Source organism: Solenopsis invicta, chromosome 11 (assembly GCF_016802725.1).
Source record: "Solenopsis invicta isolate M01_SB chromosome 11, UNIL_Sinv_3.0, whole genome shotgun sequence".
Lineage (NCBI taxonomy): Eukaryota > Metazoa > Arthropoda > Insecta > Hymenoptera > Formicidae > Solenopsis > Solenopsis invicta.
This window is the reverse complement of record NC_052674.1, coordinates 16,702,053-16,720,745: the sequence shown is the minus strand read 5'-3', so window position 1 is coordinate 16,720,745 and position 18,693 is coordinate 16,702,053. Positions and strand designations below refer to the sequence as shown.

General features: G+C 36.9%; 1 protein-coding gene across 1 annotated transcript; it reads left to right on the top strand.

Moving 5' to 3' along the window:
• Nucleotides 1-1,365: 1,365 nt before the first annotated feature.
• LOC120358933 lies at nt 1,366-3,049 on the top strand. Its single transcript, XM_039454817.1, has 3 exons — nt 1,366-1,588; nt 1,950-2,171; nt 2,316-3,049. Exons 1-3 carry the CDS (start codon nt 1,366-1,368, stop codon nt 3,047-3,049), a joined length of 1,179 nt encoding a protein of 392 aa, XP_039310751.1.
• Nucleotides 3,050-18,693: the final 15,644 nt, after the last annotated feature.

The following is an 18,693-nucleotide window of genomic DNA, read 5'->3' as shown; positions in this document are numbered from 1 at the left end:
CGAGTTATATAGGAAGTCTTTTAGGTGCGTTTCTATCGAGTTATGGAACAGCCTCCCATCTGACATCAGATGTGCCAAATCGCTAGACACCTTTAAATCTGGACTTTACAATTTCCTGTTCGGAACAAACCGTTGATGGGCCGAAGTCCGCTTCGACCCAATCAATCGAAACATCGGTCTCGATACTGACTAATTATTTCTAGTCCATATTTATATTAATTTCCACTTACACTATTACTAATTTCTAATTCTAATTTTTTTTCTTTTTTTTTTTATTGTATTTTATGTTAATTTTAGATTATATAATATTGTATACTAGTATCTATTTTTCTGCGATTTTTGATCTCTCATGTCAAACTTAATGATGTAATGGATCATGCGCTTGAGGGGATCTAATCCCAGAGCGCGTAATAAATGACGATTCTCCCGCGGAGCCCTGTCCCCCCGACGACCACCCCTCACTCTTTTCGCTCCGGCGCCGGCCGAGGATGAGGCATAGTACGCCTCATCCTCTACCCGCGCCAGGCGCTTCTCCAGCTCCCCCATCGACCCAGACATCCGCCCCAGCAACCCAAGCACCCTCTCCTCGAAAGAAGAGGGGTCGGGGACAGGGACGGATGCCAGGGCCGGCGGTCCCCCCTCGACCTAACCTAACCTAATCTAACCTAAACTAATGAAGTGGGAAAGTTTCCGTGACTTTTTCAAGGCGTTAGTCGATGAGAATGCCACATTAACGGCAGGACAAAAGTTATATTATTTAAAATCATTTCTCAAAGGACACGCGGCACTTATGATCAAACACGTGTCGGTCTCTGACGCAAATTACGAAGGCGCTTAAATTCTGCTCGCAGACAAGTTCGATAACCCATGCGCGCTAGTTCTCGCACGCATTCACGCTTTCGCAAGTTTACCGGCGATGAAAACCGAGCTCAAAAATTTGCGCGTTACGGTTAACTCCTTGCTAGCCGCTTTAAAAAACTTGAATCGTCCAGTCGATAACTGGGACGATTTATTTAATCTCGCAAAAATTTAGTCCACGTACGCGAACTGAATGGAATTTGAGTCTCGGTGCATCAAACAAAGTTCCATTTCAAACGCTCAGGGATTTCTTGACCGAGAAAATTCGCGGCATAGCAACGCCCGTTCAAGCCGAGAAACTCGATTCGTCTCGCGCAAATGCGACTAATAAACCGAAGGATAAAGCATCCGTGCACAACACTGCGCCTCGGCAGTGCCCCGACTGTTCAGGCAATCACAATCTTACTGTCTTGCGTGGCATAAGAAATCGCTTGATGATTGCTTTACGCTAGCACAACGCAGACGTCTCTGTTTTAATTGCTTGAAAACCGGTCATGTTCCAAAACAATGTCCGAGCTTAAATCTCTTAAAAAATGTCAAAGGTCGCATCATACGACTTTGCATCGCACTTCGCCCAGTAACTCCAAAACTGTTAATACGACTGAAATTCAGGCCACTGATACTTTGAACAACGCGGCGAGCGTTAACTTGCTCCTGTCAAAGTTGGTAAATGCGGCGCCCAACGCCGTCTCCGCGCAGACAAAAGATTTTTCAAATTGCGCGACTAAGTGTACGTTATAACGACCCCCCGCTGACGTGTTCCTTGCAAGCGCTTGGCTACAACTGCAAACACCGAAGGATTGAGTTATCAAAGCGAGAGCTTTAATTGATCAAGGCTCATCGCATAGTTTTATAACTAAGTCGCTCGCTCAAAAATTACGCATTTTGAATTATCAAGCCGATCTCGGCATCACTGTGTTCAGGAGCGGATACTACGCGCGCGCTACACCTTGGTAATTCTCACGCTCAAACCAAATTTCGGAGACCGCGTACTCTGATCACGTACATCTTTAGAAATTTAACTAATTATGTCGCGCACTCCCCGTGCAAATATAGCATATAGCCGCATCTACAGGGACTCGCGCTTGCAGATCCCGATCCCTCCAGCAAGGAGAAAATTAATGTATTAATAGGAGCCTACGGCCAACTTTTAATTAGGCCTCTCAAAAATGGTCCGCTCGGATCACCCACGGTCCAACTTACAAAGTTGGGATGGATAATCTCCGGCCCCACCGAAGACACTCGCGATTCGCGAGCGGCGTGTGCCTTTGCGACGCATTGCGCAGTCGCATTAAATACTGAAACGATTATCCGTAAATTCTGAGAAATACAGGAGGTTCCAACTCAAAGCTTCCTCACACCGGACGAGGAAAAATGCGAACGACATTTCATTGATACACATTCGCGCAATTCGACGAGTCAGTACGTTGTACGTTTACCATTTTGTTATGGGTCAGCTCCCGCTAATGGTGACAGTCACCACACCGCGCTTTTAAGATATGCTCAGCAAGAACAACGCCTACAAAAAAAACTGGAACTCGTGCGCGCCTACTCGGAATTTTCACAGGAATACGAGTTCATGAGGCACATGGAAAAGGTCCGCGGTACTAACGCGATAAAAAAACCGCTATACGTTCCGTATCACCCAGTTATCCGGGAAGGCAGCGCAACAACGCGCGTACGCGTTGTCTTTAACGCGTCGAACGTTATATCGAATGGAACGTCGCTTAACGACCATTTACACATCGGCCGTAAACTGCAACGTGAAATAAGTTGCGTCTTATCTAGCAATGGCGCCGACATTATTTTGTTTACATGGCGGACATTGAAAAAATGTTCCGTCAAATACGTACATCGCAAAGATACGGATTATCAGCGTATCGTTTGGCGAACAAAACCAGACTGTTCCATAAACAATTATTGTCTCCTCACCGTTACATACGGTACGATTTGCGCGCCTAATCTTACGAACCGCTTATTTTTGCAATTAACCGCCGGCAAAAGCGAGTCGTTTTCCGACACGGTCAACGTAATACGTCACTCGACTTACATCAATTCCGTCTTGTTTGCCGCAAACGATCGCGAGAAGGCGCGTTCTCGTCGCACTACTGAAACGTGGTGGATTTACCTTACGCAAATGGGTAGTAAACGATGCAGCTCTGTTATCAAGTATTCCCTCCGTCGAACATAAGCTTGCAATCGACGGAAGAAGATTCGGCGTTCTTGAAAGTTCTTGGCATCTTTTGGATGATAAAGAAAGACGCATTCAGTTTTCAAGTGGGAGAAGCACCCCACGCGCGAGTACAAAGCCCAAAATTTTATCGCTTATCGCCCGACTATTTAACCTACCCGGTTGGGCTTTGCCGGTCGTTATACAAGCCAAAATGCTCATGCAAGACTTGTGACTTGCAAAAGTTGATTGGAACGACGAGGTCTCCTCAGCGATTCTCGCGAATTGGGAAAAATATTGTCGCAAACTTCCCAAGCTCTCCAAATTAAGGATTTCTCGCTGGGTCGGACTCACGCAATCGCACGTCGCACTGGAGCTGCACGGATTCTCGGACGCTTCGCTACGCGCTTATTCCGCGGTCTACTTGCGCGTTGCAAACTCACCGACTGACGTCTCGGTGTCGATAATCGCGGCAAAGTCTAAAGTCGCTCCGCTAAAAACAGTCGCAATTCCCCGCTTGGAGTTAAATGGCGTTGTACTGCTTATCCGTCTCCTCGAATACGTCGGGTAAAGCCCAATTGCTCATAGACCCGATTGGACACCACCAATCACATAATCTAATCTAATCCAACCAACGAAAATACTTTAGACATTGGCTGCTATGATTGGTAGTGTCCAATCGGATATGTGCGCAACTGGGACACTCCCAATACGTCAAACAAGCTCATAAATGCGAGGCGGTTCCTGTATACGGCTGGACAGACTCCACCGTCGCGTTCGCGTAGTTTGCTCAGCAACCGCTCTGGAAGCCTTACATCGTAAATTGGGTCTCAGAGGTTTAGGCAAAAATGCCGAAAGTGCAGTGGCGGCACGTTCCCACGCACAATAACCCCGCGGATTGCGCGTCGCGCGGAATTTCAGCCGAAAAACTCATCGACCACCTACTCTGGTAGTCTGGCCCCGCATGGCTCCGTTAGAGTTCCGCTTTTTATTCCAAAACGCGATTTTGCGCATTGTCCAAACTCGTCGGCAATCAATCCGCTATGGACAACAGCACACTAATACAACTATTCACCTCACACACGAAGAAAATTCGTGGAATTTCGTCCTCCGATTTTCATCTTGGGATAAACTCCTTTAAGTCACCGCAATTTTGTATCAATGGTTCGGAAATTCTGTGCTAACCAATGTAAGAGTACTACTCCTTGTCCCGTTAATTTCGCTGACTGTATACGCAAAGCTCATGAATTCTGGGTAAGACAAATTCAATGGGAAAGCTTTGCTATCAAAATCCACGCGCTTTAATCTCACGAGCCGTTGCCGCAATCGAGCACGATAAAATCACTTGTAACGATTCGACTTTTCTCGCGGTCACGGATTAGCTCGCCGGTGCCAGGGTCGAGAAAAGAAGGAACTCCGATTTGAAAGAAAATTAACAAAATATTTATTTAAATCAATTTCTCCTCACACTCCGTGATACAAAATAATAAAATAAAATTTATTAGGAAGAGAGGAAGTTAACACCTTCGGAACTCGTGTTCCCCGGAACGTTTGATCACACACGGAAAGAACCTAAAACTAATTGTAACGTACTCGCATAGAGAACACATAGAAAACTTAAACTAAATTAAGCGCTCGCGGCGTAGATTGAGACGCGGATCTTACAAACTAACGCTCGGAAAATATTACAAGTAACGCGACTTAATGCTAACGCAACTTAATAGCTATCGCTCGCCTGAGGAAGGGGTCACGATACGCTCGCTTTGTTAGGAGGGCGCTTATTCGGACGGAACGCTCGGGACGGAGGATATCCAAGGAAAAATCCGGCGAGGAAGTTGTAACTCCGGGTAATCGCGTCGTCGCCGACCGAGTGAAAATATTCTAAATCTGCTCTGAAAAGAAAACAAAATTAAGAATCGAAATTAAAGGACAGGTAACAGGCAAAGAAACGGGTATCCGAGTAAGCCCGGTATCAGGAAGCCAAGAGTACCCGGCGTAGAAGTGCGGTACGGAATAACCGAGTACGCCCGGTATCAGGAGACCGTAAACGGCCTGTGTCAGGAAGCCGAGAACGCCCGGCACAGGAGTGCGGGTAACCGAGAACGCCCGGTGTCAGGAAGGCCGTAGCCGGCCTATGTCAGGAAGCCGAGAACGCCCGGTGTCAGGGGTTTTCAGGAAACCGAGTACACCCGGTATACGGAAGCCGAGAACACCCAGCCAAGGAGCTCCGAGTACTCCCGGAGTGTCGGTACCGGTGATTTGGAACCGACTCGTTGTTCCTTCCTGGTGTGGCTCCGTATTTATACCCTCCAGCCGCCCACGCAGTCGGAACCACGTGTTTACCCCACTTTTCGGCGTGTACCTACGCGCACGTGCCCGCGCGATGCTACGTGTGACGTCACGCGACCGGGCGCAAGAGCGAGCGAGATGGAAGACGGAACCGACGTCACGTGGCCGCGTGTGCGAGTGAGCGAGACGGAGAGTACTGACGTCACGTGATCGGGTGTGCGCGTAAAAGAGACGGAACGATACGTTATAATCCGGCGTGCGAGCGAGAAAGAGATATAATTTACCTGCGTAACGATGCTATCGTTACACACTCATTCCTTTCCTCGACGAAAAGGGCCAGTTGAGTCTAGGCGGGCGGTTACACCATTTGTTTCTCTCGTACGACGAACGCTTTCCGCTAATTTTACCGCGCCATCACATCAGTGAGCTAATTGTTGATTAAACGCATCTACGATCACTCTATGGCGGCACTCAATTAATTTTCCGATTGCTACGACAAAATTGGATTCTCGGTGCGAGATCCCTCGTTAAATTGAGAATAAGCCGGTGCTTGACTTGCATCTGCAAATGCGCAGTCACAGCGAGTCAATTCAAGGGAGATCTTCCGTCTCCTCGAGTCAATCCGTCGCCGCCATTTTTGCATTGCGGCGTGGATTATGCGGGACCGTCTCAAGTGATTCCTTATGTAGAACGCAGTCAAAAATCGCAAAAGTATTACGTCGCGTTATTTGTTTGTCTCACCGCGCGCGCAGTTCATCTAGAATACGTCGACGACTACGCGACTTCTGGCTTTGTGGTAGACTTTCAGCGCTTTGTGAGTTGACGCGACCTATCGTCGGACATCTAGCAATAACAAGACGAGTTTTTAGGGCGCTTACAACAAACTTCGTCGCGCGTTTGTCTCTACGCTAAAGAATTCGGAGTTGCACAAAAAACTCGCCACGGACGGAGTCCGTTGGCATTGCCTTCGCGCCGCATTTTGAAGACGTCTGGGAGACAGGAGCAAAAAGCTTCAAATATCACATTAAAAAAGTAGTAGTCTCTCATACTCTTTCTTAACTCAAACTTTCGACTTTACTATGCGAGATCCAGGCATGTTTGAATTCGCACCCACTCGCGACGATCCAGATAGTTACAAAGCGCTTCCGAGCCACTTTTTGATTGATCGACCTCTCCTCGGCGTCCTTGAGACCTCGTTGCTCGACGTTAACGAACACCGCTTATCTCCATGGCAAAAGGTCCAAGTTATGTGCGAACACGTCTGGAAAGCCTGAACTCGCAATTATTTGCATATGTTGCAACAACGTGCCAAGTGGCGAAATTTTTTGCGCTTTTTCCAGATTGGAGTACTAGTTCTCCGAAAAAACGAGCTGCTTCTTTCCTCGCGATGGGAACTCACAAGAGTAGTCGAAATGCATCTGGGTCCCGAAGGCCTCGTCCGCGTAGTTACGTTGTGCACCGCGAAGACGACGCTCAAACGCCCGATCGTGAAAATCTGTCCCTTTCCCTTCGCCGCGGCTACAAACTCTATCTAAACCAAAATACGGACCCGCAATTTTTCAATTATGCTACTCGCTTTGCACATAATCGTTCTACGTTGTCGGGATTTCATTTGTAACTAGTTTGTAAGTTTTGTAAGAAAAATATCGGATTCTAAATTTGTAATCAAGCATGTAAGTTTTGTTAAAATTGTCGGGATAAATTTGTAATTTAGCACGTAAACTTTATTAAAAACAATTTCAAGTTAAAATTCTCGTCAACAGGATTACACAGGAAGATCAATAGTAAGCCAATGTAAAGGGTTTCGTTCCGTCTAGAACGAAGCGGACGGTATGTTCGGATTTGATAGAATGGTATGCATCTTTCAAATCGCTTAATTTATGTTATACATTATATGCATACATTATATTAGGTCTGAGCATTCTTGCTTCTTGTTTGGCCATCGAATTGGCCGCGTGATCAATGTCTGACTGTCACGCTCCTACAATCAAAAGGATTGCTCGCGCCGTTTGGATGAGTAACTCTCTTCACGTCTCCGCATCCCCGCGGGTGTTCAAGCTCGAGAAAACCGAGTTCAGTTGACAAAGGTAACTTGCAGAAAACAAGAGCAAAACTCAGTCAGTCAGTCGCTAGACTAATTCTGGATCGCTTGATCATTGTTTAATTAATCAAATCGCGCTTCCATGTGATCCATGTCAGCAAGTGCAATAAGGTTACAGCACATGAAGAATGAACTAAAGCCGATACAGGGGTTGGTGCTGCTATTGCTATGGGTAACCAAATTGAAAAAAGAATTTGAGCCTTTTTTCTAATTGCCGCTAACAATATTATAAATAATAATAATTTTCCTATACTTAATGACCAAATATTTCACCTCCCCTTTACTAACATTGGGAAGCATCCATTTGGACACAGTACAATTGGACACAAACCACTCACAGCGATTAAACAGAAGAAAATTACTAGGCACCAGCCGCTGTGATTGGCTATGTCCAATTGTACTGTGTCCAAATGGATGATTTCTCTATCATTAACCCAATTATTATTAAAATTTTTACACCCCCTATACAATTGCAATAAAGCTACAAAACTAAACGGACATAAAAATTTATTTTCTTGGAGTTATCCTTACCCGAATTGTGCACAATTCCTACGACCGGCAACAAAAAAAATATTAAATAAGATTCCTCGCGTATCAAAGAACGAGCACGATCAGAGGAGTAATCTTCGGTCCCATTACGAATGCTAAGATTAAATCACTTCATGTCAGTAACTTTTATATAATCTTATCAGACGATTTGAACTTCATGTTGAATCGTTTTTGAGAGGTAGAGCATAACATTAAGGAATCTCAGTTGTCTGAGAAAAAAAAGGCATGCGAGAAAATCTTGGCAAACATTCAAAGGAACGAAGAGGGAAGAGTCATCGTAACATTGTCAATTGAGCTAAATAAATTAACCAACTTGGTAGAATTCCTTCACATCGCCATGCGGCGCTTCAAGGCGTTTGAGTCTCGTTTAATAATTTAATTAAATCTCTACGCACAATACAAGGCTTTTATGCATGAATATTGCACGCTTGGACATATGCGTGAAGTAAGCAATGACCAGATATTAAACACAAAGTATTCAGTATCGTATTTACCGTACCACGCGGTGAAAAATGAAGTAAGCACCACTACAAAGATCAAAGTGGTATTCGATGGATCCTGCAAAACCACAACTGGTGTTTTATTGAATGATGCCTTGATGGTTGGCCTTACATTTCCAAAGGATCAGTTTTCCATTTTAACGAGGTAGCGCACTTTAAAATAGCCTTATCCTTAGACATAAGCAAGATGTACATGCAATTTTTAGTAAATCCAAAGCAGACATTCTTGCAACGTATTTTATGGCGCAATTTTAAAGACACACTTGTAAAAACATTTGAGCTATTAACTGTTACTTATGGCACAGCACTGGCGTCATTTCTAACGATCAGATCTTTAAGGAAACTCGCCAAAGAGTATTCTGAGCAACATTCATTGGCATCAAAAATAGTGTTAAGAGACTTCTATGTCGATGACCTGGTGTCAAGCGCAGACACCATACAAGAAGCATTACAAATTAAAAATGATCTGACTCAGCTTTTGCAAACAGGAAAATTGGAATTACGGAAATGGGATTCTAATAAGCCATTCCTACGTGATGATCAAGGCACACTCGATAGAGATTTCATCCTAGCAAATGACAAGAATTACGAAAGAAGAACCTTAGACATTGTTTGGGATTGTACTTCGGATTCTTTCAAACTTATTAGCCTTGTTACTTTTTCAACATTGGAACAGTCCACTAAAAGAAGTATTTTATCACACATTGCACTAATTTTTGACCCATTAGGTTTATTTGGTCTGCCTTCTTAGCAAAAAACCTCATCATGCAAGATTTATGGCGTCTCAGGATAGACTGGGACAAGTGCATCTCTTTAGACCATTTTATCAAGTGGAAGAGTTATGAATGTGAGCTGCAAGATATAAGGAGTATTGGTATTCCTCGTCGTGTTATTCCGATGGATCAGTCAGTACATTTAGAAATGCATGGATTCTCCGATGCGAGTAAAGCCACTTAAGGCGCATGTATTTATTTGAAAACCACATCCACTAATGGAAAACATTCTACTCGTCTGCTTTGCTAAAAATCGAGGTTAACGCTATTAAAAAGTATATCCTTGCTTTGATTGAAACTTAGCGCGGCACTATTGCTAGCACCTCAGCAAACATGGTCACGTATTAATGACATCAAAAGTATGTAATTTTATGAACACTGACATCAAGTGATCTTCAATGTACATCTTTAGTACGTGATTTTAATGTCGCCTTAATCTTCTTAATTATCAACATCACGTGTATATATATATATATATATATATATATACACGCACGCACGCACGCACGCACGCACGCACGCACGCACGCACGCACGCACGCACGCACGCACGCACATATATATATATATATATATATATATATATATATCGTCATAAAGATGCCATATTCTAGTAATATCCTAATAAAACGTCTTATAAACGTCCTTAAAATGCCTTTGAAGATTTGTGTTGTTAGGGATATTATTAATGATAAAATTTGCTTAACGTTAATTTGACGGAATATATGAAATACCCAATGATACGTGTTTGAAATTGATATTGGGAATGATACGGTATACATTTTATTATGTAAATATTTAAAAGAATGCTATAGTTAATGGTTACAGCTTTCATAAATCAAGAGGCGTGGTCGTGTCTTGCGCTAATGTGAACGCGAAGCGAGAGAGTAAGGTATAACCTAAGACAGTAGTAATGGACGATATCGTTATTTGTTAACAAGTTCTGTCCGTGTGCGAACGTGTTTAGACGTGCTCCATCCGGCAAAGGTTTTCAAAGATTGTTGATACAATCAGCCGCCTTTGTTTCTTAAAAGTTTTTGTATTCTATTTTGTACAATCTCGAGAAATGGTCGTAACGTCCTCGATTCGCTAACAAGGAAAGGTTTTGAGGTATCCCCTTCCGATTTTGACGAGCCTTTAATATATTGTTCTACAGTTGAAAATTAAAAGAGACACGTATTTATTTATACGTACCTATTTTTATTTTTAGGAGTGAAACATCCTTTTGAAGAAAATCGGTTTTTTTTCAAAGTGTATATCGTCAAAACTATAAGAAATAGAAAAAAATGTTCTAAATAAAAATTGAATGACTCGAAGAGTACTTTATAAGAGTAAAAAGAAATTTTTTTTAAATTTTTTTAACACTTTTTCTCACTACTTACTTATTGTATATTTTCAAAATTTTTATTTCTTTTTATAAGCAAAATAAAGATTGTTACGAATGCAATGGTATATGATAAAATTACGATGCAACATTCCTATTTTCCAAAAATAATTAAAAATCTCTATACCCATGTTACGCGAACCCGTCAGCGCGTTTGTGCACTACAGAAGTGTTTAACGTGTCTTTAATATGTTGTACAGATAAAAATAAGAAATACGTATTTTTTTATACGTATCCTAATGCACTTTTAAGGGTGGAACCTCTTTGAAGAAAATCGGTTTTTTTCTTGTAAAGCGTGTATCGTACAAACTATAACACTTAGAGGAAAACGTTCTGAGTAAAAGTTAAATGGCTGCAAGAATACTTTATAACAGTGATAAAAAAAAATTTTTTAATTTTATAATACTTTTCCCCACTACCTACTTACTTTTTCAAAATTTGTATTTTTGTTATAAGTAAAATAAAACTTATTTTATTACAAATTCAATGGTATATGACAAAGTTATGATACGACTTTTTCATTTTCCAAGAATAATTAAAAACCATGCATAGTATCGCCTACTCATTTGTGCGTTTGATATTATTTCACAATAAAACGGATTTTTCTTATATGCGTTGGCTAGGTGAAAAAGCATAAGAATAAACCAATACAATACAATAAATTTTGAAATAAGAGTTGTATAATAATAACAATAGTAATAGTAAAATAATAGTGACTTTTTTTAAACCGCTATAATTAGTCTAATTTTTTGGATAATATGTCACAGTATGTATGGAAAACAAATTATGAATAAAAAAATTATTCATAACTTGGTATTAATTACAAATATTTCTCTTGGTTACTTCAAAATAAAATGCCACGAAACTGAAGCATAACAACAATTACGGTGTTGTAAGACATTAACTTTTGTGTACAAAATAATAAATATAATTAATATAAGTTAAACATTTATTTACTGGTGATGATTCGACTAGAACATTTGTTTTCTTCAGCATTTTACAGACAAGGAGACTTGATTTACAAAAAAAATTATTACTCACACATTCCATATCTTTATTATCTAATGCCAGCTCATCAACTAACAACAAGAAAACTAACATAAAACTAATTTAAAAATTAGAAATTTTACCTTTTATACTGCATTATACAATTCAATTTATGTTTATTATATACAAAATTTGATTAGTGTAGAAATATGCTTAATGACGTCACTTAGCGCATGCACTTTGGATTATTTCTTATCTTGAAATTGAATTTTTATGTCTTGGCAGTATTGACCTTAATATGTATACATTCAAGTGTTACATAAATGTTTTTCTCGATGTGTGCGATTTTATGATATTTACGCAGACTGTCCTTGAAATGTTTTTGTCATCTCCTATTATGGAAAAATAAGAGAAAAACATGATGCGTAAAGTATCGGGTACACCTACCATATGCTTATGGAAAGGTTTCTAATTATTTTTGGAAAATGAAAATGTCGTAACATAATTTTATTATATACCATTGAATTCGTAATAAAATAAACTTTATTTTGCTTATAAAAAAATAAAAATTTTGAAAAAAAGTAAGTAGGTGGTGCGGCAAAGTATTAAAGAAAATTTTTTTTAATTTTTTTATTGCTGCTATAAAGTATTCTTGCAGCCATTCAACTTTCATTCAGAATATTTTTTTCTTTCTCTTATAGTTTCAACAAAACACGCTTCCAAAGAAAAAAATCGATTTTCTTTAAAGGGGTGTTTTACACTTAAAAGTGCATTACGGCACGTATAAAAAATACGTGTCCCTCATTTTTATCTGTACAACATATTAAAGGTACGTCGAATTGGGAGGGAGTCACTTCCGTAGCGCACGAACGCGCGGACAGGTGCGTGTACCATGCATATAAAGAGGTTTTTAATTATTTTTGGAAAATGGGAATGTTTCATCGTAACTTTATCATATACCGTTGAATTTGTAATAAAATAAACTTTATTTTGGTTATAAAAAGAAATAAAAATTTTAAAAAGTAGGTAAGTAATGGGAGAAAGTATTTAAAAAAATATATAAGTAGTGGGAAAAAATGTAAAAAAAATTTAAAAAAATTTATCGCTGTTATAAAGTACTCATCGGGCCATTCAACTTTTATTTAAAATAATTTTCTTTATCTCTTATAGTTTCGATAATATACGCTTCGAAAAAAAACCGATTTTTTTCAGAAAGGTGTTTCATTCCAAAAGTAAAAACGGGCACGTATAAAAAAATACGCGTCTCTTATTTATCTGTACAACAACATATTAAAGGCTTGTTAAAATCGACGGGGAAGACCTCGAAACCTTTCTTTGTAAGGTGAATGCCGAACAATTGCCTGAATCTAAATCCTGAGATAGTATCGCGCTCAACTTCGCAAGCTTTATTGTTACATTAAGAAATACAATTAGTTTATTTTACAAATTTTAAAGGAAGATATTCTCTACTTGAAAAGCTATTGAAGGAAGTAGATATTATTACTACATATGCATAAAAAATATTCGAATATTGAGGTTATATTAATCTTTCAAAATTTTTTTTAATATTTTCTTACTATTTGGTGTGTTTATACCCAGGGAGAAATGATAGTTCTGATCGACGTCAAATTGACATCATTTTGACGGTCAAAATGAGATCAAATTTCACGTTGACATCGATATTAAAATGTTCAAATTTTGATGCCATTTCGATGTCAATATCAACGTGTATAAAACATTTAATAAATGATATTAACCTTTCGGTACTGTAACTAAACAAGAAATGACCTATATCAAATCATATCGAAATAATTTCAACGTCAAATTGATGTCAATTTGACATCGATTCCATTATCATTTCCTAGAAATCGTTTAATGGACTGAAAGGATGGAAAAAATTATGCCAAAAGTTGAAACATTTGATTAAAAAATACAATATGCCAAAAATGTGCGATTAAAACCGATTTAAAAAAAAGTAATTCGAATCGATCGGGATTTCTGAACCAAAAATATGGTATTAAGATCGATTTAACAATAAGATCGAAACCTACATAAATTTATTAAAACAGAATACATTAATGTAAATGTAATAAATGTTTAACTTACAAAAAAAGTATTTTTTGTATCTTTTTTTGTTAAAAAAAGATTTTAAAAAAATTAAATTTAAATTAAACATTTAATTTATGTACAGGATTAAATAACAATACAAATTGTTATTTACATGTAAATATAAAATTTTATGTTGAACAGTATTTTACACACATGTCGCGTATAAAAAGAACGAGAGCGAATATTCGTCTCAAAGTTACAATAAGCGGTTTCTAAAAGTTTCACTGTAGTATCAGCTGGGGAGTCGACCGCGGTGGCGCCTAGATATAAAGCCTGTGGCCGCATTCGACTTACGAGAAGATCCACCGCGACGTAGCCACCTAGCGGTGGCGCCAGCACTCACTTATTAAATCTATCATTTCAATCCAAAATTACAGGATTTTATAAATTATGATTAAATAGAATTATAATGTGATGAAAGACGTTGACAATTCTTGTGTACCATTTTTAAATAAAGAGATACTTTGATGACAACACTATAAATCATAACATTAACAAATTTGTAAAATTGTCTAAAAGCTTTTTATGGCAGTTAATAAACAACTGTCAAGAAAAAAAATATTTTTTGAATAATTTTACAAATTAGTTAAAAAGATTTACAATGTTATTTTATCAAAATATATAGCTTTTTATTTAAAAATAGCACGCAAAAATTCACAGTGTCTTAGCGTATCATTTCTCGCTATTAATTTCAGAATTCCTAAACGTGGTCACTGAGAGTATTTCAGATTCTTAGTGCAAATGATTTAAAATTTTTCAAAATATTTATATTATGCATTACACTTAAACAATTTACAAAATTAAAAAAATAAAATTTTTTGAATTTTCTTAAATGTTTGAAAATTTTTAACAGCTTAGAGGTATATTAAATTTTAAAAAATGTATATATATGTATATAAAAGTTACATACATATATATTTTATATAAATATATATATATATATATATATATACACATTGCGACCGCACTCACGAGCGTGGTGCAACTACGTTAATTGCTCGTGACGCTAGTTAGACACGTCTATTAAGCTAGCACACCAACATGGGCACAATCACTTTAAACGTACAGAGGATTTAGTGCTCTTTATGTGCTAATTTATTGTTCTAATGGCGATTTTAGTGTTCCAGCCGTTTAGTTAGAAATCATTTTTCTGCTAACTTTCAAAAAAGTTAGAATGCCCATTAAGAAAAAAAATAATTAAAAATAAAATGCTTACGCTAACATTTAGTGCTAATTATGTGCTTTCAAAATGTACACATTGAAATTTTTGTGCTCATCCCCTTTGACCAAAAAACCGCCCCCGACGTAAACACGCACAAGAGTAAAATGCCATTTAAAGTGTGGATAGCGAATTAGTTGTAGGCTTAAAATATACTTTTATTTATGTGCTTCCGAAATATGCACAACGCGATTTTTTTGCTCAACCCCTTTGACACGAAAACCGCCCCCGATGTGAACAAGCACAAGAGTAAAGTGCCATTTAAAGGATGGATAGCGAATTGGTTGTAGGCTTAAAATATACTTCTATTTATGTGCTCTCGGAATGTGCACATCAAGATTTTTGTGCTCAACCCCTTTGATAGAAAACCCGCTCCCGACGTGGACATTCAAGGAAGTCAGAATGCCCATTAAAAAAAAAATAATTAAAAATAAAATGCTTACGCTAACATTTAATGCTAATTATATGCTTTCAAAATGTACACATTGAATTTTTGTACCCCTCAACTCCTTTGACATGAAAACTGCGCCTGATGTGAACACGTACAAGAGTAAAGTGCCAATTAAGGTATGGATAACGAATTGATTGTATGCTTAAAATATACCTTTATTTATGTGTCTCTTACAAGATAGAAATACGAAAAAAGTGATAATGGTTTTCTGTAAGTGCTGCATTTACTAAATTCGTGTTATATTCTCTGGTGTTGATATCATTACTAATTGAATTAGTGTGTATGTAGAATTCGTTTTAGAATATATTTAATACTTGTATAGTATATTTAAAACTATTTATAAAACTGTTTAGAGAAGAATACTTTTATTGTACATTGCTATAACATTTACAATCTTATTTGATAAAGAATTTCTTGTTTTTGTACTAAAAATTGTTATTATTTTTGTATATTAGAATTAGGGAATATTTGACAACGAATTTTAGTAAATTTATAAAAATATTAATGTGACATATAAATCAAAAACAAAGATATTAATTTTAGAGAATTATTGTATTTTTTTATTTATTGTACATATTTTGTATATAAAATCAATTGTGGTTGTACTGTATATGTTTCCTGCATTAGTTTAGTACTCGCTGTCATATCGTCATATTGAATCCAATGACCAAACCAAAACACTAATGCTGTGAAGTGACCAATGCTTCCATTAGTTAACCTCGTTTGCATATTAGGTCCCGTATAATTAACTAGTCCTATTAATTTATAGTTTTCATTATTAGGGCTTATGAATTTATTAGGTATGTCCTTTAATTTTATTGAAGTATCATAAACATCAAATAATATAGTAATTCCTAAAAAAAGATCAAAATTATATGTAAGTTTTAACTTCATCAATTATAGATACACATTTATTTCTATGCACATTTAATTCCACAAATATAATAAAGAATTTGCAATGAAATATAACGTATTATAGCACATCCAATTGGGATTTTAATTATGGCCGCCTCAATAAGGATATTGCATGTCTATGTTCATACTACACACTCATATGGATTGAAGTATGAACATAGACGTGGAATACCTTTATTGAGGCGGCCATAATTAAAATCCCAATAGGTTTTGATAGAGACTATGAGCAAACGAATATACCTTGTAAAGATATTTTTGATTTTTCTGTACCATTGCAATTTTTTTTGCAACATTTAATCCCTTCAGGTAGCATTACATGTTGTTTTATTACATCTTTAAATAATTCAACATTGGATAGAACATCGCTTCCTATCTGGATTACAATTAATTTTTTCTGGCGTGGTGGACAGCCTTTGTTGCAAGAAGATATTTCTTCAAAGCTAGGAGATTTTTCAAATAGCATACTAGATAAATGGCTTACGCTTGTTTCACAATTAATTATGCTACATTTTGTATATGTTGCTTGTTTTATGGGAAATATTTTAGACAAAATTTGTGTGCGTAGACGGTATGTATGCGTCCTTATACCTTTATCTATAGTATCTAATACTATATCAAACATTGGTATAGTATCTCGTAGTTCATTCATCTATAATTGTAAAGCATAAATATAGTAAAAATAAATTATAAATGAGAAAAAGTATATATAAATTATATAGATATAAAAATATATGTAAATAATCAAGTGTTGTATAAAATAATCAAGTTTGAGTAGTTTTTAAAAATTTTTTGATATTTAATTATAGCAGAATAAATATAGCAAAATAAAAATTAAAATAATTCAAAATTTTTTATAAATATAATGAGTCAATTAATTTATAAGTTGCTAATAATATACTAAATATAAAAATCATCATGAATCAGATGTTAACACAAATTTGATAACGTACTTTGTTTCGTAATGAAGGATAATTAAGAGATGCAGCCAACATTATTTGAAAAATGCTGTCAAAAGCACACGTATTAACAACAGAAATAATTTGATTGTTCAATGTAACAGGACGTAAGGACATATTGCTTCCATTTTTTAAAATAGGTATATTATTATTTTTTGGGCATGACAAAGAATCCTGAATAAATTGTGTACTTTGTCCTAAATACTTTGCGGTACGTTTCTTTTTTTTCTGTTTTGCCAATCCTCGCCAGTTTTCAACTTCATTACAAGCTAATATATCTGGCGTACTTTTTTCTGCAGAACATTTCTTGCAAATTCTTCGTTCACCATATCCTTCTTCATCACCGAACGGTAACGAACATTCATCAATTATATGTACTGGATTTTTGCATATAGCACATAAGTGTGCACCAGTTGGTATATCGCCATTACTACAGGCTTGACATGATAAGTTGTTTAAATCTCGATTAATTATAATTTTGTCATTAATTTTTGCGGTTTTGTCGGGAACATCTACCGTTTCAAAAATGTTATTCGAAGGAGAAGAACCAACTGATTCTGTCTGTGTACGAATATTTTCTTCCACGTCAGATTTAACAGATTCCATCACATTACGTTGGGTTGCATCAACAATTTTTATTTTGCCATTAATGTAATTTAAATGCATCTCGATGAATTCGTCGATTCTTAATTGTTGTTTACAATTTTTCAATAAATTATTTTTAATTTTGTTGAATTCTCCCTCAACTGCCGCACTGGAAGCAGGTATTCGGCCATAACCAAATTGATTTTTATTAATGCAAGACCAAAGTGGAAGAAGCTGAATATCCTTGAGCAGACGTTTCGCTAGTTGAGGGTAATAGTGAGCATTTTCATGATCACCATACTGAGTTGATGTAGATAATGCTTCCACATTAATTTCTGCTCCCCATGCTGCCCATGCATTACGAAAAGTTATATCGATATCGTCATCAGTATCGGTATACTCTTTTACATGTTCATGACTTTCTCCGACATCATCAACTTCATATTCATGAACAATACCTGTTTCATATAAATTTAAAAAATATAAATTTGTATTATATTTTGCGTAATCAGTATACTCAAAAACTTATATACCAAATTTGAACGCATCCATGCAAATAGATTTAATTTTTCATTATTTTGTCATATTAGATCTGCCATTTTGAATACAAAATTTTAACAAAAAATTTGAAATTGTCAGTGCCAAAAACTTTTATATATAAATATGCAATCCATAAACCTTTTAAATTACCGCAAAATTACATTTATTTGTAAAAACTTAACTTTTTTAATTTTGTATTGTAAAGAATTCAAAATCAAACTTGTAAAAAATCTGCAGACAATGGTATTTTGTCCTTTAGAAAATATCTATTTTATCTACTTTTAAAACACGATATTTATTTTATTAA